This window comes from Neodiprion virginianus, chromosome 2 (assembly GCF_021901495.1).
Source record: "Neodiprion virginianus isolate iyNeoVirg1 chromosome 2, iyNeoVirg1.1, whole genome shotgun sequence".
In the NCBI taxonomy this organism is placed as follows: Eukaryota; Metazoa; Arthropoda; class Insecta; order Hymenoptera; family Diprionidae; genus Neodiprion; species Neodiprion virginianus.
In genome coordinates this window covers 26,302,387-26,321,233 of record NC_060878.1, presented here as the reverse complement: position 1 = coordinate 26,321,233, position 18,847 = coordinate 26,302,387, and the positions used below count along the sequence as shown (strand labels likewise).

The window sequence follows — 18,847 nt, the reverse complement described above, 5'->3', positions numbered from 1 at the left end:
GAGCTTATCGACTAGACTATTATGCGTGCATTCGAAGCCAAAGCAAGCCTCGTTCAGTTAATAGCAACGACGCCGGTTATTTTCGGCACTGACGAATTCTTGCCTCGTAAGGGCAGCCTCACTTGGGACGAAGAAGAGAAGCACGAATCTTTTCTTAGCCGGGCGCCGGTTCGGTGATTTCAATCTTCCTATGTGTTTATACGTACGAGTCACATTTTGTCTTCATTCAATCTGGCCCCAGGCGTTCATCCTCAAAGTCTTTTGATGCCTCGTGTTAGGTAAAAAGAGTTCAGATTCGTTCGATTTTTCTGAAACGTTGATCGTTTCAAATTTTGACAAATTAATAAACTGTCGGAAAGAAATGGAAATTATCAAATGAATTTATTTGTTGAACGAAAGAATCTTTCTTTTACGCAGCTCTCCTGGTCGTTAGAAAATCGAAAGTCATGCTGTGTATAATTATACACTGAGAAAAGAGTGTTGTTATAATGAATAAATGTATTTCGTTGATTATTTTAAGGAGCCATTTTTTAACTGTTAACAAAAATTATTAACGTGTAATAAGTATGGGTGCTGTTTCAACTGCGATCGAAATTTTGTAGTATTTGCAGCAAATAGAATATTAACTTCTCATTCTAAAATTGTGGCAGATAAAGCGAGAATTGATTAAAATTTTGTTTTTCTCTTGCTAAAAAAATTAGCACTAGTTGTAAGAAATTTCACACCGTGTTATCCCACATGACAAGTTATAACAGTTAAAAAATCTTGTTTGAGGATTCGAAGCTCGTAAGCTCACCAATCGCACGTTCCAAGCACGTTCTTTACATTTTGCACGCAATTCGCAGGCCGAGCGGTTGATATATAATAAAAGCCAGTCCGACAGTGCGACAATAACGTTACGGAACTGATATAACAATCTTCGGACTTATCCGAGCTTCTTCCAGCGTTTAAATGTCAGTGCGGTGTGTTTTTGTTCATAAATTCCTGATCTGGATACGCGAAGTTACGTCTGAAGTTGGGTGCGTGCGATGTAAGATTTATTTCCTACTCGCACGGGGAAATTCGGACGTTCGTATCACCGATTCCATTCAAACGCACGCTACGTGATCTTCGTGCCCCAAGAACGACGTGAGCTTTTCGACCGTTCCAGAGTGACTCGGTTTGGAAAAAGTGACAGCGGCTTCATCCGTAGTACGGTAACGAGGCAACGAGTATGTACTTTGACGTCACTAAATACGACTTTCAATAAAGTGGACGATTGATTAACTGTTAACAAATCTTCATTCGTTACCAATATTTAAGTAGTTGAACATTGTGTTCGATTATTTTATACAACAGGATACTGTTTCTAAAGAAACAGTTGACTTATTAACTATTAACTAATCTTCATTTCACACAAAGAAGTATATAATACAAATCCCCGATTTCGTACCTATAGCAAAATACCTATTTCACCACATTAAAATATACGATTTGTTAACAGTAAATAAATCCTGTTCACTATAAACAAGACTCTTTTCTCAGTGTACATGTAACGAATGGTCTTTGAGTGTTCGACGGTTATTACGATTCATTGATTACAGTTAGCTTTAGGAAATATTGAATGCTGGAAAAACAATTTTGCTACTCAGCTTTGCGCGACCAATCAAGCTTTTCAATCTATGAAAATATCGTTTTTCCATGCGATCAAAATTCGTCAACGTAAATATTCGTTCATCAAAATATCGGCGGTAGGAGACGAGCTGAGATAAAATGCGGCCTGTCGTTCGTTCGCTTTAGTCAAGACGTGCGGACGCGTCCATAATTCCGTAATTGAGTACATAAACTGAAACAGACGAGAAGCGTTAACCGTCTAATGGTAAAGAGCTCGAGAAGATTGTCGACGCGTGTCACGGTTATAATGTATGCGACAACAAGCGTTGAAATTTCAATTAAGAAGCGGCTTTAGACTGGCCATTAGCCCGTTATCACACTGCAAGCTTTAATTTCATAGAGAAAAAAAAGAATAATATCCAGTTTGAATTTCGAACAAAAATTCAGATTCGTGATTAACGATTTTAAATCTCTCGGATACCATATTACGTCAAAATATGTGTGAGGATTTTTTGTATTTTGAACCACTGTAACGGATCCACCATTACAAATTTCGCAAATCTGACCTCAGATTCGTGATAAGCAACCTCAAATTCTAACGGTACCAATTTTCATTCGAATCCGTTTATCGATTCTCAAGATATCATCATGTTCATTTAATTTTTTTTTTTAATTTGTTTTTAAATGGCTGAAAAAGTACAGAACCGATCAAAACCAAAATCTAGTCAGTTCTATGTTTGAAAATTCCGCGTCAATTGAGACCAAAATCATTGAAATCCGGTGATTTGTTCTCGAGATATCGTCGGACAAAACAAATTATCACATACACTGAGAAAAATTTCATTTGTTACAGTAACTAGCAAAATTCAGTAAAACAGGAATCGTTAAAAAAAATGGTTTGAATATTGTTGGAATTGCGATAAACGAGATACGCGTAACCATTTTGCGTAATCATTTTCGGGGTAATTACAATAACTTCCGTTTTTCTTTCCAAACAGAGAAACGGGAAGTTAAAAATAATCACCATAAGCGTGGCGTTCGCAAAATCTCACTTCCCATGCAACTCAAGTGCGTTAAATGTCAACGTGACTGGTAAGGAGTCGTATTTTTCAAATTGAAAAACACACGCAGAGGCGTGAGATGTCCGTAGTTTTTTTATCCGGGGAATAAATCAGTGCCTCAAAGAAAAAAGACATTCCCGAGTGCAATTCGATCAGACAAATATCGCCCATACTTGAGGACAAATCACTCTGACGAAAGTGAGATGAAATCCGTTCGTCACTTGCTATCGCGATCCTGAACGAAACCCTCGAAAGAAATCGTCGAGGATTTTAAAACCTCACCTTCAACGCTTCTTTGAGAATGATCGAAACCTTCGCTCGGGAAAACGAAACGAATTTTTCCAACAGTTAGAAAGTTAACAGACATTACATTTGAGGATGTACGGAACGTACAGTTCGATCAAAAGTTTATCGAATTAAAAATATGACACCTCAAAGTTTCAAAAAATAAAACTGATGCCGATCAAGTTGAATAGAATGTAAAAAATTTGAAATACCTAATTTCAAGTGTAAAAATCCTGTCATTATCAACGTCAGAGAAATCATATCATATCGTTACTTTCCTTTTTCTGTTGAAATCTTCTTTTTGTTCGTCCAATTTTGGTAAAAATTCCCTCAGACAGTTTCTTTCTTAAACTCGTCGAGTGGAGATAAAAATTTGATACGCAGAATCTTTATAATTTACATTCTAGTTATTTAAAATTAAACTTAGATTATCTATGGGGAATTAATTTACGAAGAAAATGATCTATTGTTAATCAGAATCGTATAATCAATACCGATTATTTCTTTGAAGGAGTTAACGTAACGAAGTATTTACATTTAAAAATTAGCGTTTCCAAAATTTTTTACGTATACGTAACTAGACGATCAACTCAAGAGGGAGACTTTCCGAGCCTTTTGTGTTGTCAAGTGTTTTTTTTGACTTGACAGCGCGTCTCAGAAAATCTGAACAAGCATGCCCAAGTCTGTGTGCTATCAAAAATGTGAAATCTCACTTGTTCTAATCCTCGAAAAGAAGAAAATCTGCGTATATAATCTAATAACGGCGGTAAGGTTCAATATATTCCCGGTTAAAATTGTTTCCTTTTTCGAGCTGATCGAGATAGCGAATAACGGGCCCGAAGAAAGGGGAAATATACGTTCGTCTGAGAATTACGGTCCATTTTAAAGGGTTGCAAGAGGTCCGTCGATATATATCGAGGAGGGTCGAGGCCTCCGGAATACCGTCCCCTCCATCGTACGGCTGATATCACGTGTGAATTCCACCCCGTGACAGTATTCTTTATCGTTGTATGACCATAAATCGCATTTGTACGCCATAAGTTTTCCCGAGGCTTGTTTTATATTCAGCGGTTAAGCAGCTCTCCCGGCTCGGTTCGTTCGCCTTGTATTACGTCATAAATTACATCCTGAGCTTTCACACACGTGTATAACCACGCGCCGCGCTTTACGCGGTTATCAAATATCTCAAATACGGTATATATACCCGCGTTATATCCTCTGACTTATGCCTGCGGGATTCTATCGCCCTGAACTCGAAGACTCTTCGCCACCCCGTGCCAGAAAGGTCACGGGTCATAGTTGATGGAGAGTTCGAGATGAAATTGCCCGCGTTTGTTTGTACGAGGTTCGAAAATATCGGACGGCTGTTGTTCATTCGCCGATGAGAAAGCCTGATGTTACAAATCAGAATCAACCCTGTTTAATCTGCCAAACGAATTTTCCATGGATTTTACTTTAAAGGGTCTCGGGAATGCTTAGACTATCCGTTCGGAAATATTTCTTGGGTCATAAAACATGTGCCCGGCGGTTCGTGACTCAATTATTTCCTCCATCCTCGACGGGAGTACAAAAATTGACATTTTATGCAATCGATTTTTGGTCTCAAGATTCGATTCACGGATCCTTATGAAGAAAACGATGGGTATGCATTAGCAAAAGAGCTTTTATGCAAATTGGTTTAGGCGCAAGCGGCCATTCCCAAGGTTTCGAAAAAAATTCGTAAAACTTAAAAATCGTTTTATTTCGAAAGCTAATCGATGCAACGAAAACTATTTTTTTGTCGTTTCATTGCTTTACTTGTATGTTAACTTCCACGAATTATTACAGATTTTTCTGAATGGCGCGTGTCTTTTTATAGTTATTTTACTATTTTCAACCATGTGTCGAGAAAAAGTTGTCTGAATAGCCATCGAATATCGAGATTTGCCTTCCAAATATTATTATGCATAACATTCAGCCTCACCACCCTGTATATGTATAAGAGCTTTGAGTCGTAACAATTTTTTTACGTTCATTTTTTTAGTTCATTAACAAGTCAAAGTCAGATTTTCTGAATAAAATATAACACTGGTGATAATTGTGATTAAACAATGTATGGAATTCAAAGAAGGGTTTATTCTCAATTTAAATAAAAATCCATACAGACAAAATTACTTTCAACGACAGTTCCAATAAATCGTCTTTAAGCAATGTCACGTTCACTTCGATGACTTCCAATAATATTCACGAGAAATCTGAAAATTCATACGATTTAAAAAAATTGCATCATACTTATTATTTTCGTCGGATTTAGTTTATTTCATCTCAATAACTTTATCATGATAATTATCATAGAATTTTTCTGTGACCATTTTTCTTTTAATTTCCCAAAATTAAATAATAATATAATACACCGGTGATAATTATGATTGAACAATTAATGTATGGAATTCAAAGAAGGGTTTATCCTCAATTTAAATATAAACCCGTACAAATAAAATTACTTCCAACAACAGTTCGAATAAATCGCCTTCAAGCAGTCACATTCACTTCGATGACTTCCAATAATATTCACAATAAATCTGAAATTTCATACGATTTGAAAAATTGCTTCCTACGAATTATTTTCACCGTCTTTATCCTCGACCGATTAAACTGCGGCATAAAACGTGAGTGGGTACATTTACCTCCTCGAGTAAACGTCATCGCCTCAGTTTCGTAGCCCCGTGCGAAATTCCGAAAAATTTGTTTGTCTTTGGAAATCCGATCTTCTCTTGCGCCATACGAGTCCGAGATTCTAATATCAGATTCCCGGGCGTAATGCCAGGGATGTTAGATTAGTCGACACTGTATCTCTCCGGGGATTCACACACACAAATCCATGCACGCACAGTGTGTACACGTTAACGGCGTGTTCCCTGCCTGGCGCAATAAGCGTAACACGGGATAAGTTTCAGGTGAAGCGTCACGTTCCTGGCGAACGGTCGCGTTAGGAGGGATCGTTTACGACTCGGTTTCCTCGTTTTAATTGCTCGCATATTAAATTGGCCCGTCCATGCATGGATACGTGTCTGAGTTTACAAGTTGCATCCGTAACCGAATCTGAAAGCGATTATTTTTCTCAGTTTCAGCACTTTGGTCATCTTATCGGCCGTTTTCATCACCGTGCGAAATCAGGCGTTCGATCCATTCAACGAAAAAAATGGTGAGTAGACAAAAAGACAAACAAAGCAGACGAATTATTCCGCTTCTTTGCAGACATTGATTTTCAGATTTTTGTTCATTTTGCGTCCCATCAATTATTCATCTTCAATGTTACCTCTGGTTTCCAAGCGTTCTGGATATTTTCAGTGATTTTAAGATCGAATTGGCTTACAGAAAACTACAACAAATCACTCGATGTTAATGAAAATTGCTTGGTAATTTGACAATATGCGAAAGCACAGGATCGGGCGAAAGTTCGTAGAATGAAAACGAATGAACGTTCACCATAAAATTCACGACGATTATCATGATTTCTGTAACTTTCCAAGTGATTTTCGATCGTTCCAGTTCTCTTTCTTGACTCGTTATCATTTCACAGAATATTACATTCATCCAATATAATCTGATTGATAATTTGATAACCGATCAAGTTGACTTTCCTTAAGTGAAACGTGCAGTGACGCGTACGTTCAGACTGCGCTTTCAACAGACATTCGATCACGCTTCAGGAATGTTCTTCGTCATATTTCGTTGACGCTATTTAACTCTGCTCGCTGCAGCTGCGAACACGGCTGAGGAATAATACGCAGAAGAGACGGGACAGAGAAGAAAATAAAGGGAAAAAGATAGGGACGAATGACTGATCGGACACGCCTATCTTAACGTTGGCCTTCGTCTATGGAACTATCGCTCGCAATAGTCGCTTAAGATCGTAATACCGATTTCGTCAGCTCCTCCGCAGTCACACATATAAATAGTCGTAATTTTCAGACTGACTGACAGTGTACCAACTGTACACCGTTCAGATATAGAACGACTGGAAACGAATGCCGGTATGCGAAGTAACTCTTGCGCCGAACGTTCATGGACTATTCTTTGTCGGACGGTGAACGCATCAGAATCGCGGTAGAATTTTTCAAAAAGCCAGTTTAATTTAAGCACTCTGAGAGAAATTTTAACTATTTTCATTTTTCACCACAATCGAAAAATATAGTTCTAGGTACAAAATGCGGTCAATGATCTCACCTGCGTGAGAAACACTCGTTACATCAATTTTTCTTTCGTCAGATCGTTCGGAAAGCTTGCCCATTTTCACATTATTTACGGGATTGAACGATTGTCGAGAAACGAACTTTCAGATGCTGGGAGATTTAAACACCATGGAAAGAAAATCGTGAAACGAGAACCGAGTCGCACTGCAAATGCACATCTGGACGCGGTGTCTAGAATTCAAAGCCTCTCAGGAAGCGGAGTGATTTATGCAGTTTACGTTTAGATTTTTATTTTAGGCTTCTTATAAACTCCCCCCCCCCCCCCCTCTGTCAAACCAGTTCAGGAATTATGTCTACAGGGAAGCAGATTGTGAATACGTACAAGTTTGTTTTCGGATAACGTCATGTTTGTTTAATAGGTGCAGTCACCCTGACGGCTTACGTGCATTCGTCATAGTCCAGTAAAAATAGGCCTGAATTAAAAGTTTTCGGGATACGGCTGCATTTTTGTGTATGGAAATTCTCGACCCTCGCCAACTGAAATCTAAAGTCATTTTTGAACGCATAGACGGCGTTTTTGGGGAGCAGCAAAATTTTACGTTTCTTGCGTTTTTCTCAAAAACTGCTGTCGACGGATGAAAAATTACTTGACCATTGTGTAGAGCGGAAAATTCTGCATCGAATCATTTCCTCGTATGTCGGAAACGGAATCGGATTAACAAATTACGGATTTAGAAGAAAGAGGTAGAAGATATATGGGATATTCCATTCCAAATCACCGAGCTTGGAATCGCTTACTATTTTTTTTTTTTTTTTAACTTTCGTATGATATATAGTTGCCACTTTTGTTAGTATATGACTATACGTATAAGAAAAATATCTTTCGAACTATATTAATTCTTTTGTGTATTACTCAAGCTTTCTCAAAACCGACGTCGACTTAATGATTGGAAAAGTTCACAAAGGTTATACAATTTAGAATGATAATTTTAATACCGAAATAAGAAGGAAATTTCGGTTTTTAAAATTTTTATAAGCCGATTTAAATATTTCGTATCAATAATAACGTCTTAACTGGTCACGTTTTCGTTTTTGTGGCATATTATTACTATTTAATTTTAACAAATCTGATGAACAATAGTCACAATAAAATTCCATGATTCATTATGTCGAAATTCTTTAGATGAAATATTCAAATCCCGCCGTACAAATATGAAAAAATGAAATCTCACGGAATGCCGCATACTTATATTTCTTGACGCAACGTCTCAGTGACAGCCAAATATGGTTGTCTAATGAAACAAATGACCCTATTTGACAAGAAGAAATGGAAACTGCGAAGACTTGGGATTAATCATATACCATATCCGTGCTTTCGTCAGCCTTTGGTTTCCATATCTCTCGTCGGAAACGGTGACCTTTGATATAATTGCGGTTGATCTTAATTATCCTGCAGCTAGTCGCGGCGGTAACATAAAATTAAATGTAGAAGAGTTAAAAGATTGCTCGTAGTTTTATTGTATCGTCAGTCACTGGTAAAAAGTATTATTCGTTCGATCAAAATAAGGAGCTATCACAGCGATATGTTACAATTTTCTTCCATTTTACTGTCAGAGCTGTCTAATCACTTTCTTACATTAAAACTGCAGAGCTATCTGATAAATTGCTGTCATTGTAGAAGCAGCATCGGCTCTCTTCGTACACAGTCGATCCAAAAACTTTGTCAAGAAATTTGTTTCAAAAAATTTGTCTAAATTGTCACGATATTTAACAAAATCCCACGCAACTCGTACAAACAGAATCAAAATTCATTGTTATAATAGTGTCACTTTATTTTATCCTCTTGGATCTGTTCCACAATGAGAGGAATTTTTAGTTCCGGTTACCGCTCAGTCCTTAACTATTTTCATTTTTTACCACAATCGAAAAATATAGTTCTAGGTACAAAATGAAAATTAGTTTTCTAGCTGTTACCAGAAAGTCTAGCAAAATTTAATGCTTGTGGAACAACAAATTGACGTTAAAGCCTTGTTTAACTAAAAAAGTAGAGTAAACCTCATAAACTGATTTTGCGTTGCAATAACCAAAAAAGGATCGACAATAGCGCAAAATATTTACGCGTACCTCGATTTTCTTAATTCCAACAATATTCAAACATTTTTTTTTAACGATATTTGTTTTACTGAATTTTTCTAGTTACTGTAACAAACGAAATTTTTGTCAATGCATAATTGTTTATATAGTAGTACTACTTAAGGGTACTCTCTGTGAATTTTTTTCAGATTTTTTTAATTTCCTCGTATCGGAAATGGTTTTTTTTTAAACCCGTATATAACGGAACATTAAAGTCGGGTAAAAAAAATATACATAATATTGCATGAATTTGATTAAGTATGTAAAAAAATTGTGCTCTTCAAATTTCGAATAACTACTTTCAGCTTTCAGTCGGTTGGCTTACTTTGTACTCACTCATTTCGACTCACGTTAAATTTAATTTCAATTTAAATCACAGAACATCTTTTCTTTACGACATTATTTTAATCCCTAGTTTTCGTTCAGCGACCTCAACATTGCATAAAAAAGTCCCGCGATGGCTCATTTTATTCCCCATTCTTTTCGGAATCGCTCAAAGTATCTCAACTATGCACTTTTTGGTCCCTGAAATGCGGGAAAAAAAAACCACACATTTTTTTGACGATTTTTGGGATACGAGTAACTTTCCTGAATTCCGTTGCAAAATCGCCGTGCGTCGTCAAAATTTGTGCCCCTTCGGTTCCTTTATTTAATATAGGAAGAAAAAGGGTGAGCTTGCTCGGTCGGTAAAGGTAGAACTACAGCATGATCTCCTTAGATAGACATCCTCGGGCCGCGAACCTCGTATCGGTCAGTTGTTCGCCCCGAAACTATTTGGAAAATTCTCATTCCGCAATTACAGGTCAAGTGGGGCTTAAGAGATTCTCCGACAGGGATTCTCAATCAACGGCCATGCCTCGTTGTCCTAATGCCAGAGGCGATTTGAGGGCGTTGTCCTCGAGGTTCCATTCCGCTGCCATTGCTGCAGGCTCGAGTTTGGCGAAGCGAGGCGAGGTGAGCAGTGTGTTCTCTTATCAGAGAGGCTGGGACGAATAGCTCCCGCAGGATAAGCGATAACGTTCATCCTCATTTCTGCCCTCATTTGTATCCGCCCTTCCCGCGTCGCGTTTGCAACGTAAAAACAAATAAGCTAAAAGTAGAACCGAATCTTCCAAATCTCCCGATATTTAATACTCATTGAAACCACACTGAGGAAAATTGAGTAAAACAGGTGTCGTTAAAAGAACTGTTTGAATATTGTTGGAATTACGAAAAACGAGGTACGCGTAAACATTTTGCGCTATCGTCGATCCGTTTTTGGTAATTGCAACGCAAAATCAGCTTCTGAGCTTTACTCTACTTTTTTAGTCAAATAAGGCTTCAACGTCAATTTATTGTTGCACAAGCAACAGTTACAAGAAAATATAGCAACAGTGATCTTAATGAGAAAGAATAGTGACGGATGCTAGACTTTCCGGTAACAGATTGTGGTAAAAAATGAAAATAGTTAAGGACTGAGCGGTAGCCTGAAATAAAAATTTCTCTCAGTGCATTCCGTGAAACGTTTATCCTCACTGCAAAATCAGTCGCCGGAAGTTTCTGTTTTGATATATTATTTTTCGAGATATTTCAAACAATTTTCTTTCTCGACTTGTGGCCGTATTTTTCTTATGAAGACGTTGCTGGCTGGATTCAGCCGACAGTTTAAGTCTTCACAATCACCGCTTCAAGACTGTGTAATATTTCACACGCGTGTATCTCGCGTGTGTAGAATATACGCGAGCACGGAACACGGGCCACTCGAAACGACGATGAAATTTCGTTGCCACCTTCGTCTGGGCCGCCGGAATGCGTGGAAACGGCCGAGTCATTCGGCTGATCCTCGACCGAGTCTAATCACTGAATTCTAGGGCCAGGGGCCCTCATCATTTCTTGCGTTTCACCTTCGTTATCTTCTTTTTCAACTTCTCGATTCGACGAACTCGTTCAGACTTGCAGTAAAGATTGTCGCGATAGCTGATTGCGGATCAGGGGAAGAAAGGAAGAAATTAAACCAACAGGACGGGTCATGCGGAACCGCTAAAGTTTTTTACTGCCTTGGGCATCGTCGCGTTAAGGAAATTCTTGCGTTATTTAATGGGTTTGAAAGATAACTGTAATCTTATCACGTCGAAAAAATTATAGGTCTAGTCAATGAGCGAATATTGAAAAGTTGGCAAACTATTCCGGCGAATGCAGTTGAAAATCATAAAAAGTTACCATACAAAAATGCATCCCATGTACGTGATTAGAATAAGAAGACTGAACCAGGAATTTATGACAATTCGTGTACCTGAAAAATTTTGATCGATCGATAAATAATACACGAGTAAATCAATGTAACATTCAGACACGATTTCACTAGTTTCTATACTCAACTGAGTACTCAAGTGGTCATTACTTCTGAGAAATCTATTATCGGGTAACAGAATTAGCTACAACTCGAGGTTTTGATGAATTTTGATTGATTCCTACGACAGGTGAATGACCATTCCCACCGAGAAAATTGAGTTTGAGTGATTCATGATCTAAACATTGGCTCTAGTTATTTATTTTATCAACATTTTCACATATGACTCAAAAAAGCAATATTTAGATAGAAAATTCGATTTTTTTTTTTTTAATATCCAAGTGCTATCAATGGATTTAATTGAACCTAATCTGTTCGGACGAAAGGAGCAAAAAAAAAAATAAAAATAAAAAACATGATACTTTGTTGTTCCCGCCGTAAGAGTGTTCCAAAGAAAAAGAAATTTATTTTCTTTCAAACGCGCGTCAAAATTTCGGTAGAGCATCTCAAATAGAATATCTCAGGCAAATATGAGCTCTTAATATTGATATTTAGATGTGCCTACTTAATTTTTTCCATCTTCCATTTAAATAAGACCCAAATAAAATTCGACAATTTTTGAATTATTTTTCTCGTAAACGGCTTGACTTATAAACTATCTAAATACAGATTATTATAGAAAATTTCACGCTTTATAAAAAAGTATTGAGATAGAATTTTTCTAACTCTAACCGATTAAGAGATATTTGCCTATAAACATTGAGTCGTCTCAAATACAATACAACAATAACATAAAAACTAAAGCCAATATAACATAATCATGATTTAACCTGTAAGTTCTACGTTCTCAAATACCGAGGGTGACGGAAAAAATCGGGGTAAAAAAAAAAATTGTTACTCAATGATTCGATCACAGCTTATGCAATATAATTTGAAAACGCGACAAAGATCATCGCGGAAAGAAAACCTGCGTAAACATTTTTGTATTTAATTTACTTAATTAAACACAAGATTGGAAGTTTGAATAATGATTTTTTCACATTAAGACTAATCTGAAGAATTTTTCACTATCCTTTTTACGTCCTTTAATCGATGTCATCTTCATCGAAGAAGCTCAATACATTTTTAGAAATCGTTCAAAAATCGAGCATTTCGCTGTTATTTTAAACATCGAAAAATTAACTTTTCATAGAAGATAAAAGAAAAAAAAAACAAGGAAACAAATTAAAAAACTCAGATCGCTCGGGCACGGTGAAGAAACCAGGCAAAGGAATATCTGAATTAGATTAGTTTAGTCGTCTGCCTGCGGCCGTCAGTCGTCAGTCAGTCTCAACGAGGCGTTTTTGCGTTGGAAACAGCCGTCGAACGTAGCCTCCGTTCATCATTTTGTTGCCGAGAAAAAATCTTGTCAGTAGCTGTCAGCGAAGGATGCTGCCTTACAAGTGTGTTACACAATTTGCAGGCTAGCGTTGATGAACGAGTTGGAACTTCCAAATTCACGCGTATACTCCCGAGGCTCAAGAATTCGGTGGAAGTCGCTTAAACGATTTGAAAAGAGTAATTTCGTCCCTAAATAAAACTGGTAGAAGTTTAAACATAAACTTCCCTCGTATTGTTCAAGTACAATTTATAATTCAAGCAATCTCCAGAAAATTCATCTTCGTACACTTACAAAATCAGTGGAAGTGTTTAAAGATCGGCAAAATTTTAGATTTATTCGATGGACAAAATGATGAAAAAACTATCGATATCCATCACGATTCTCGAGATTCTTTTTTCATTCAAAAAAATTTCTTGTTTTCACGAACTATGTTCGGTTTATCTAAATCTCAGGAGCGTGTATTGCCTAAATTGATAGAATGCTTGAATGATTGGAAGAGTGGTGATTGTGGCCCGAGTAGTGTGTCAGATGTCGAAAACCGTATTTACGTATGGAAAGAATATTTACATGCGTTACTTTATAGTTTTTCAATAACAACAGCATCTGATCGATTCGAATTTTCACGCTAATCACCGAAAATCAATCCAACTCTTTGAGCAAATTGATAAATCTGTTTAAAATATGAAGACTTGCATTTCTAAAGTCTAAAAATTTCCGCGAGGTCTTCCGATATTGTGTGGACCTACGAATTCGTTTAACAAATTTCTCTAAAGCCTGGAATTTCTCCTTTTTGCGAAGGAGAATTTTTTCACGCAACAACCAACCATCGAAGAATCTCGACCGTTATCACGCGGAAAAAATCTGCAATGACCGTAATAATTATTCGACCAGATATTACCCGAGTAACGAAACGTATTTCGGAGGGTAAATACGACGCAAAAAATAATGGAGCTGTAGACTGTATCGCTCATTGTCAGATCGGTGGATTACATTTTTTCGATCAATGTATAACGTACGCGATACGTTGTTGTAGCCATGTGTTATAAAACATCGACAGAGATCACCGAGGGTCGGATAAATAAAGGAGATAAAATGAAGTAAAAGAACAAAAACGAATGCAATAAAAAATAAATAAATAAAAAAAAAAAAAACGGAAATGGAAGCGAATGTTATCGCGATTCCAATGACTCGGCTGATTATTGCCAGATTCAAGCTTTGAACAAGCTCCGGTGACCGGTTTCGATTTGAGAAGCGTCAACTTCGACCAATCCACCGTAACGAACTGTATTACCTACGCAATTCAGCATGAATGAACCCGGCCACAGGCGCTAAACTAATTTCAGGGTGTGCCATTGCGGACGCTAGACTGTGAATCCGGTTCCACCTCGGCGTCAAATAACAACTTGAACTTTAACAAATTTAATGCTTGTGATTCTCCTGAAATTTCAACTACAGCAAAATGAAGAGTCGCGCGGCAGAGCCGAAGACTTGAAAATCGCTGATGAGATACAACTTTTATCGATGTTTTACGCGTTCGGTTTCGAAGTATGGATATTCAAATTATCGCAAAGCTCGAACGGTGCTGTTTTAGCCGTATTTGCTTAGCCTTGAATAATGAAACGAGTTTTGGAAGGATGTTGGAAACAAGCCGGCGAACAGGTAGCGGAGATGATAATTAATTAGACTCCGACAGAGATACAGCTTTGAAAGTCTGCCTGAATTAATACAGGGGTTCTAGTTCTGGTCTGAAGTCGGCTGAATCGCTCGAAAATGTATTCATGCCCGGTTTGCGTGTTTTCAAAAGCTTCGAGTCGACGTGTCACAATAGATGTACACACTGTGTACAGTTAGTAGAAAAGCAAACATTGTTGTTTGTTCCCAGTCAATTTGTGTGTTTTTTTTTTTTTTTTTTTTTTTTTATAACAGATATGCGAATGGTGAAAATTGGAAATTGTGAAAAACGTCACTTTCGATAACGGAGATTTATTTTCAAGGTATTCAGATTGTTCTACTGTAAAATGCACGGTTTTTGAGAAATCAGATTCATTACGGAGAAAAATACCCAGCGAAACATTTTAGTAAAATTTACAAGTTCAATTTTTCATTGAGTTCTATCTTCGAAAAAAACTTTTGTTTGTCGTAGGTAGAATTTTTTTTCCTCCGTAATAAAGAAACCGACGAAAGTGTAATAAAACTCGTGATTCTCTTTACGGGGAAGAAACCTTTTACATGTGCCTGTAAAGAAATTTTCTACAAAATTCGAATCTTCAATTTCACTTGAATTCTGTGTTTGACACAACATTCGTTTCTCTCATAAATATTTCAAAATTTTATAACTAAAAAGAAACCCACTTCCAAGTTCAATTTTTTACTTCAAACACGAGTCTTGACGCGAACATCGATCAAAGTATGAATTTGGGTAATTTTTTTTTCTCGCGCGCGTTCCGCGGCCTGGAATAAAACCGAAACCCGTATAAATAAGAGCAAGAAAAAAACGTCTGCATGCAAATCTCGGTATCTGTATAATACGTCTCGTAAAATCGTTCGGTGGTTGGCGGTGGGGGGAGTGAAACTCCGTGAAAAAGAGAGACGTACGAGTGTAGAAACCAGCCGCAGACCGCCATGACTCCTTTACGAATAAAAGGTTTTATCTACAGCCGAGACTTATGGAGACAATCACGACTTTACGCGCACCCTGAATTTTAAGCAGCCCTCTCGCGTGTCATATTCGCGTAAGTGCGAGGCTGGTCTCTTCGGGGTCTCTTCGGAGAACGATGGAGGGGGTGGTCCGGGGCCACCACCCTGTAATGGCGCGATACCCACCCTCGTCCCATATCTTTCCCATGGGAATCGGCGCTTTTCGCAATCATCGGATTGTCTGTCTGTCTGTTCCTCTCCTCCTCCCCCACCTTCACCATCTTCCTACTATTTTCCTCCCACCCAAGGTTCTTCTACCAATTTTTCGTCTGTTCGATCCAACTCGCGTCATCGAGTCATCTTTCAAGCCTCAAGGTAAAGTCTCTGAGAAACTCCGGGACGCTGATGGGTCTGAATTGAACATCCAGAGAGAGGCCAATTTTCGTTCCATCAGGGGAGAGGTTGATGGATTTATCTGTAATGTCTGTGCTACAGCGGAAATAAGATATTCCACTCTGCTCAGGGAATGGATGTGTAATATGTGTATGTAATATTGTGATGAGAATTAGTACAAATGATCTTTCATAAATAGACAGAAATGAAACTAATTAGTCATCACGAAGGAAATTTTTCAATTGTATTTTAGGTTCCGCCTTGGAAAAGCAATATCTTAGGTATGTGAAAAATGCATATTTTGTTTAATCGTTCACTTTTTTTTAATGAAATTTTAATTAAACCCTATCACGTATTTTGTATGAGGGGGCAATTTCAATTGGTATCAATCAAGATAGGAAATCGAAATTTTGTATTCGATCCACAATTTTGAATATTCCAGTCCTAGTAAAAAATATAGCCTTATTCCCTTTGAGATTTTTTTTTTTTAACAACCCTTGCACGTGAAATATGAGTTGATTTCTCGGTTAATTTGCGATTTCAGAAGCGTCCGTTTTTTTAAATTCGTACATGTCAGAACAATCTTGTGAATTGTAACAAAACTTTTCAGCTGCTGGTAAAAATGGAGTTTTATTTATACCACAAGATAAGTAATTTCGAATAATAATTACAAATATTTCCAAGTGGTAAATATTTGATGTCTCAATATATTCATTACTTCGTAGTTTCCAAAATTTTGCTCAGATCTGAGAAACCGCGTGCCTCGGAAATACGAAATTGAATTGCATCTCAGGTGGGGGTAAGAAACAAGAAAAGAAAAATCTAATACCAAATGTAACAATCCAATGCACAGATATAAATTCGCCGTATCCCACACGGTCAGCTTTCGCAAGTTTTATTGGCTAGTTTCCAAAGGGAGTGTCAAGCAGCCTGGTAATTGTTGGGGAACTAAGCTCCGACCTAAACATGTAATTAGGCTTTGATTATGCCGTCAAGCTCGGACCGGCGGCCTGCCAGGCCCGATTTAATTAAAACTCGGATTCGTACGCAGGCGTTCGTCCCTCTCTCTGGTGGATCTTCGCATGCATGAGACTAACGTCGGGATCACCGGGCTGTTACTTAATTGTTCGTGGCAGACCCTGTAGCGTCGACTCTGCAACCCTCGAGGGATCTGATTTCTGGCGCTCTCGGTAACGAGGAGGCATCAAGTAGGCACCAGAAGCATCCCAGAGGGACAAACGGGCGTGTAAACGGTCCCGCGGGACACACCCTCTTGTTTTTTAACCCGTGAAAAATATTTCGCCTGTGTGTATAGTATGGTCTGAAAACTTTTTTGTTTTTTTCTTTTTTATATCCTTTGTTTCTCCTTTTACGGGAGGCGATATAGCCCGGGCAAAATTAGTTGCGTAAGAAATTGAAAAAGAAAGAGAAACTTGTCCGAGAACGAAACTTTTCAACCCTGAACCCCTGGATTTGCACGAAAGTTTATCCTTTATAATACAACTAAACCAATTTCATTCAAGGATAATTTATCACGACTTAAACTACTTTGATGAAATTTCGTGCTGAGAGTTTGGGGAAAAAATTTCAAATCCGTTAGATAACTGATGCTCACAGTTTTGATTCTTCCGTTGGTTATTTACGTTTGTATGATTTACTGATCGCATGAAATTCAAGAGTGCGGTGAAAAAATGTCCAAGTGAGTGAAAATATGTCCGAGTGAGTGGAAGAAATTCAATCCAAATGATTACTACTCAAAACAATTTGCAATTTTGTATTGAGAATAGAAATATAAAACCTAGTGCGTTACAGAGTGCAAGGAAAACCGATATGCATTTGGTATTAACACCTTCTTTTTCCTATCATTACTCAATGCAAGTTATATGGATTACAAAGAAAAAAAAAATAAATATATTCATCTCCGAATGGGATTGATTTAAAATTCCAAAAAATCTACAGAGATTATTTCAAGTACCGCTAACTATAAAATGTGGAAATAAACGTCTAAGCTAACTGAGAAAGTCTGGTGAATACTTCTTCAATTTTTAGATTCGAATATTTTCTGAAGACTTCCTTCATTAAAAGACTACAATAGAAGTCATAGAATGTTATTTTTAAAGAACTAATCGTCGCCATAACCACGAGTATTTACAAAAGAGCTGCCTCATGTGAAGATCAAAATTAACGACCATGCAAGAATCAGTTCTTCATGCACCTTGAGTCTATTTGAAACAAATATTTTCGAGTTTTCCATCAGATTGGTGTTCGAATGAACGTTCTTCTCGGATTGGTTTCACTTTTGCAATGTTCAGAAAACAATCATTACACTTATAATTGTTTCCAAGTACCACAAGTGGAGGTAGCCAACAGGAAGAAAAAGACAAGAAGTAGTTTGATAAAGCTCTGGAAGCTGCATTATTCCTGTTCCAAGCATCGGATGTTGAAACTCTGGATGGAAAAGTAACTTTATGTAGTCAACCGGAAATGCGCTCCAGTTGCAGAATCGCGACACTTTTTCCTCGTTATAAACGTGATGGATTTCGCAGAAACATGTAAGCAACAACTCGAATGACTTCAGAACTGTTGGGTCTGCACATGTCTTGGTTCTTCTCATTTCTGATGACCCTCGATCCATCTTCCGCCCTCTTGAATACAAGATTATCAGGTTGAATGATAGCTGGTCTGTTACATTTGTGGACTTGGACTACAGGGGATCAAAGATATAGTCCAAGAATTAATTACGCAGCTCCAGGCGATGCCTGACAGGTATAATATTAGCCAATTCAAACTGGTAATTCGATCCCAAGATCTGTTTACACCAAACACTTCTCTGCGTTGATGCAAAAAACAAAATTTATCAAAAATATTTAGAACAATTCTGCATCGTCGTTGTTAGCGATTTGCTAAAGTATTAGAAGAA

The 18,847-nt window shown here is 37.6% G+C and overlaps 1 protein-coding gene across 1 annotated transcript in view; it reads left to right on the top strand.

Annotated features, from left to right (window-relative positions):
• Nucleotides 1–18,847, top strand: part of LOC124297277 (collagen alpha-1(IX) chain) — a 147,599-nt gene that overhangs the window by 15,891 nt on the left and 112,861 nt on the right. Inside the window, exon 2 of the mRNA XM_046748132.1 lies at nucleotides 6,044–6,123. Within this exon, the coding sequence (XP_046604088.1) occupies nucleotides 6,044–6,123 (80 nt within the window). The remainder of the gene's footprint in view (nucleotides 1–6,043; nucleotides 6,124–18,847) is intronic.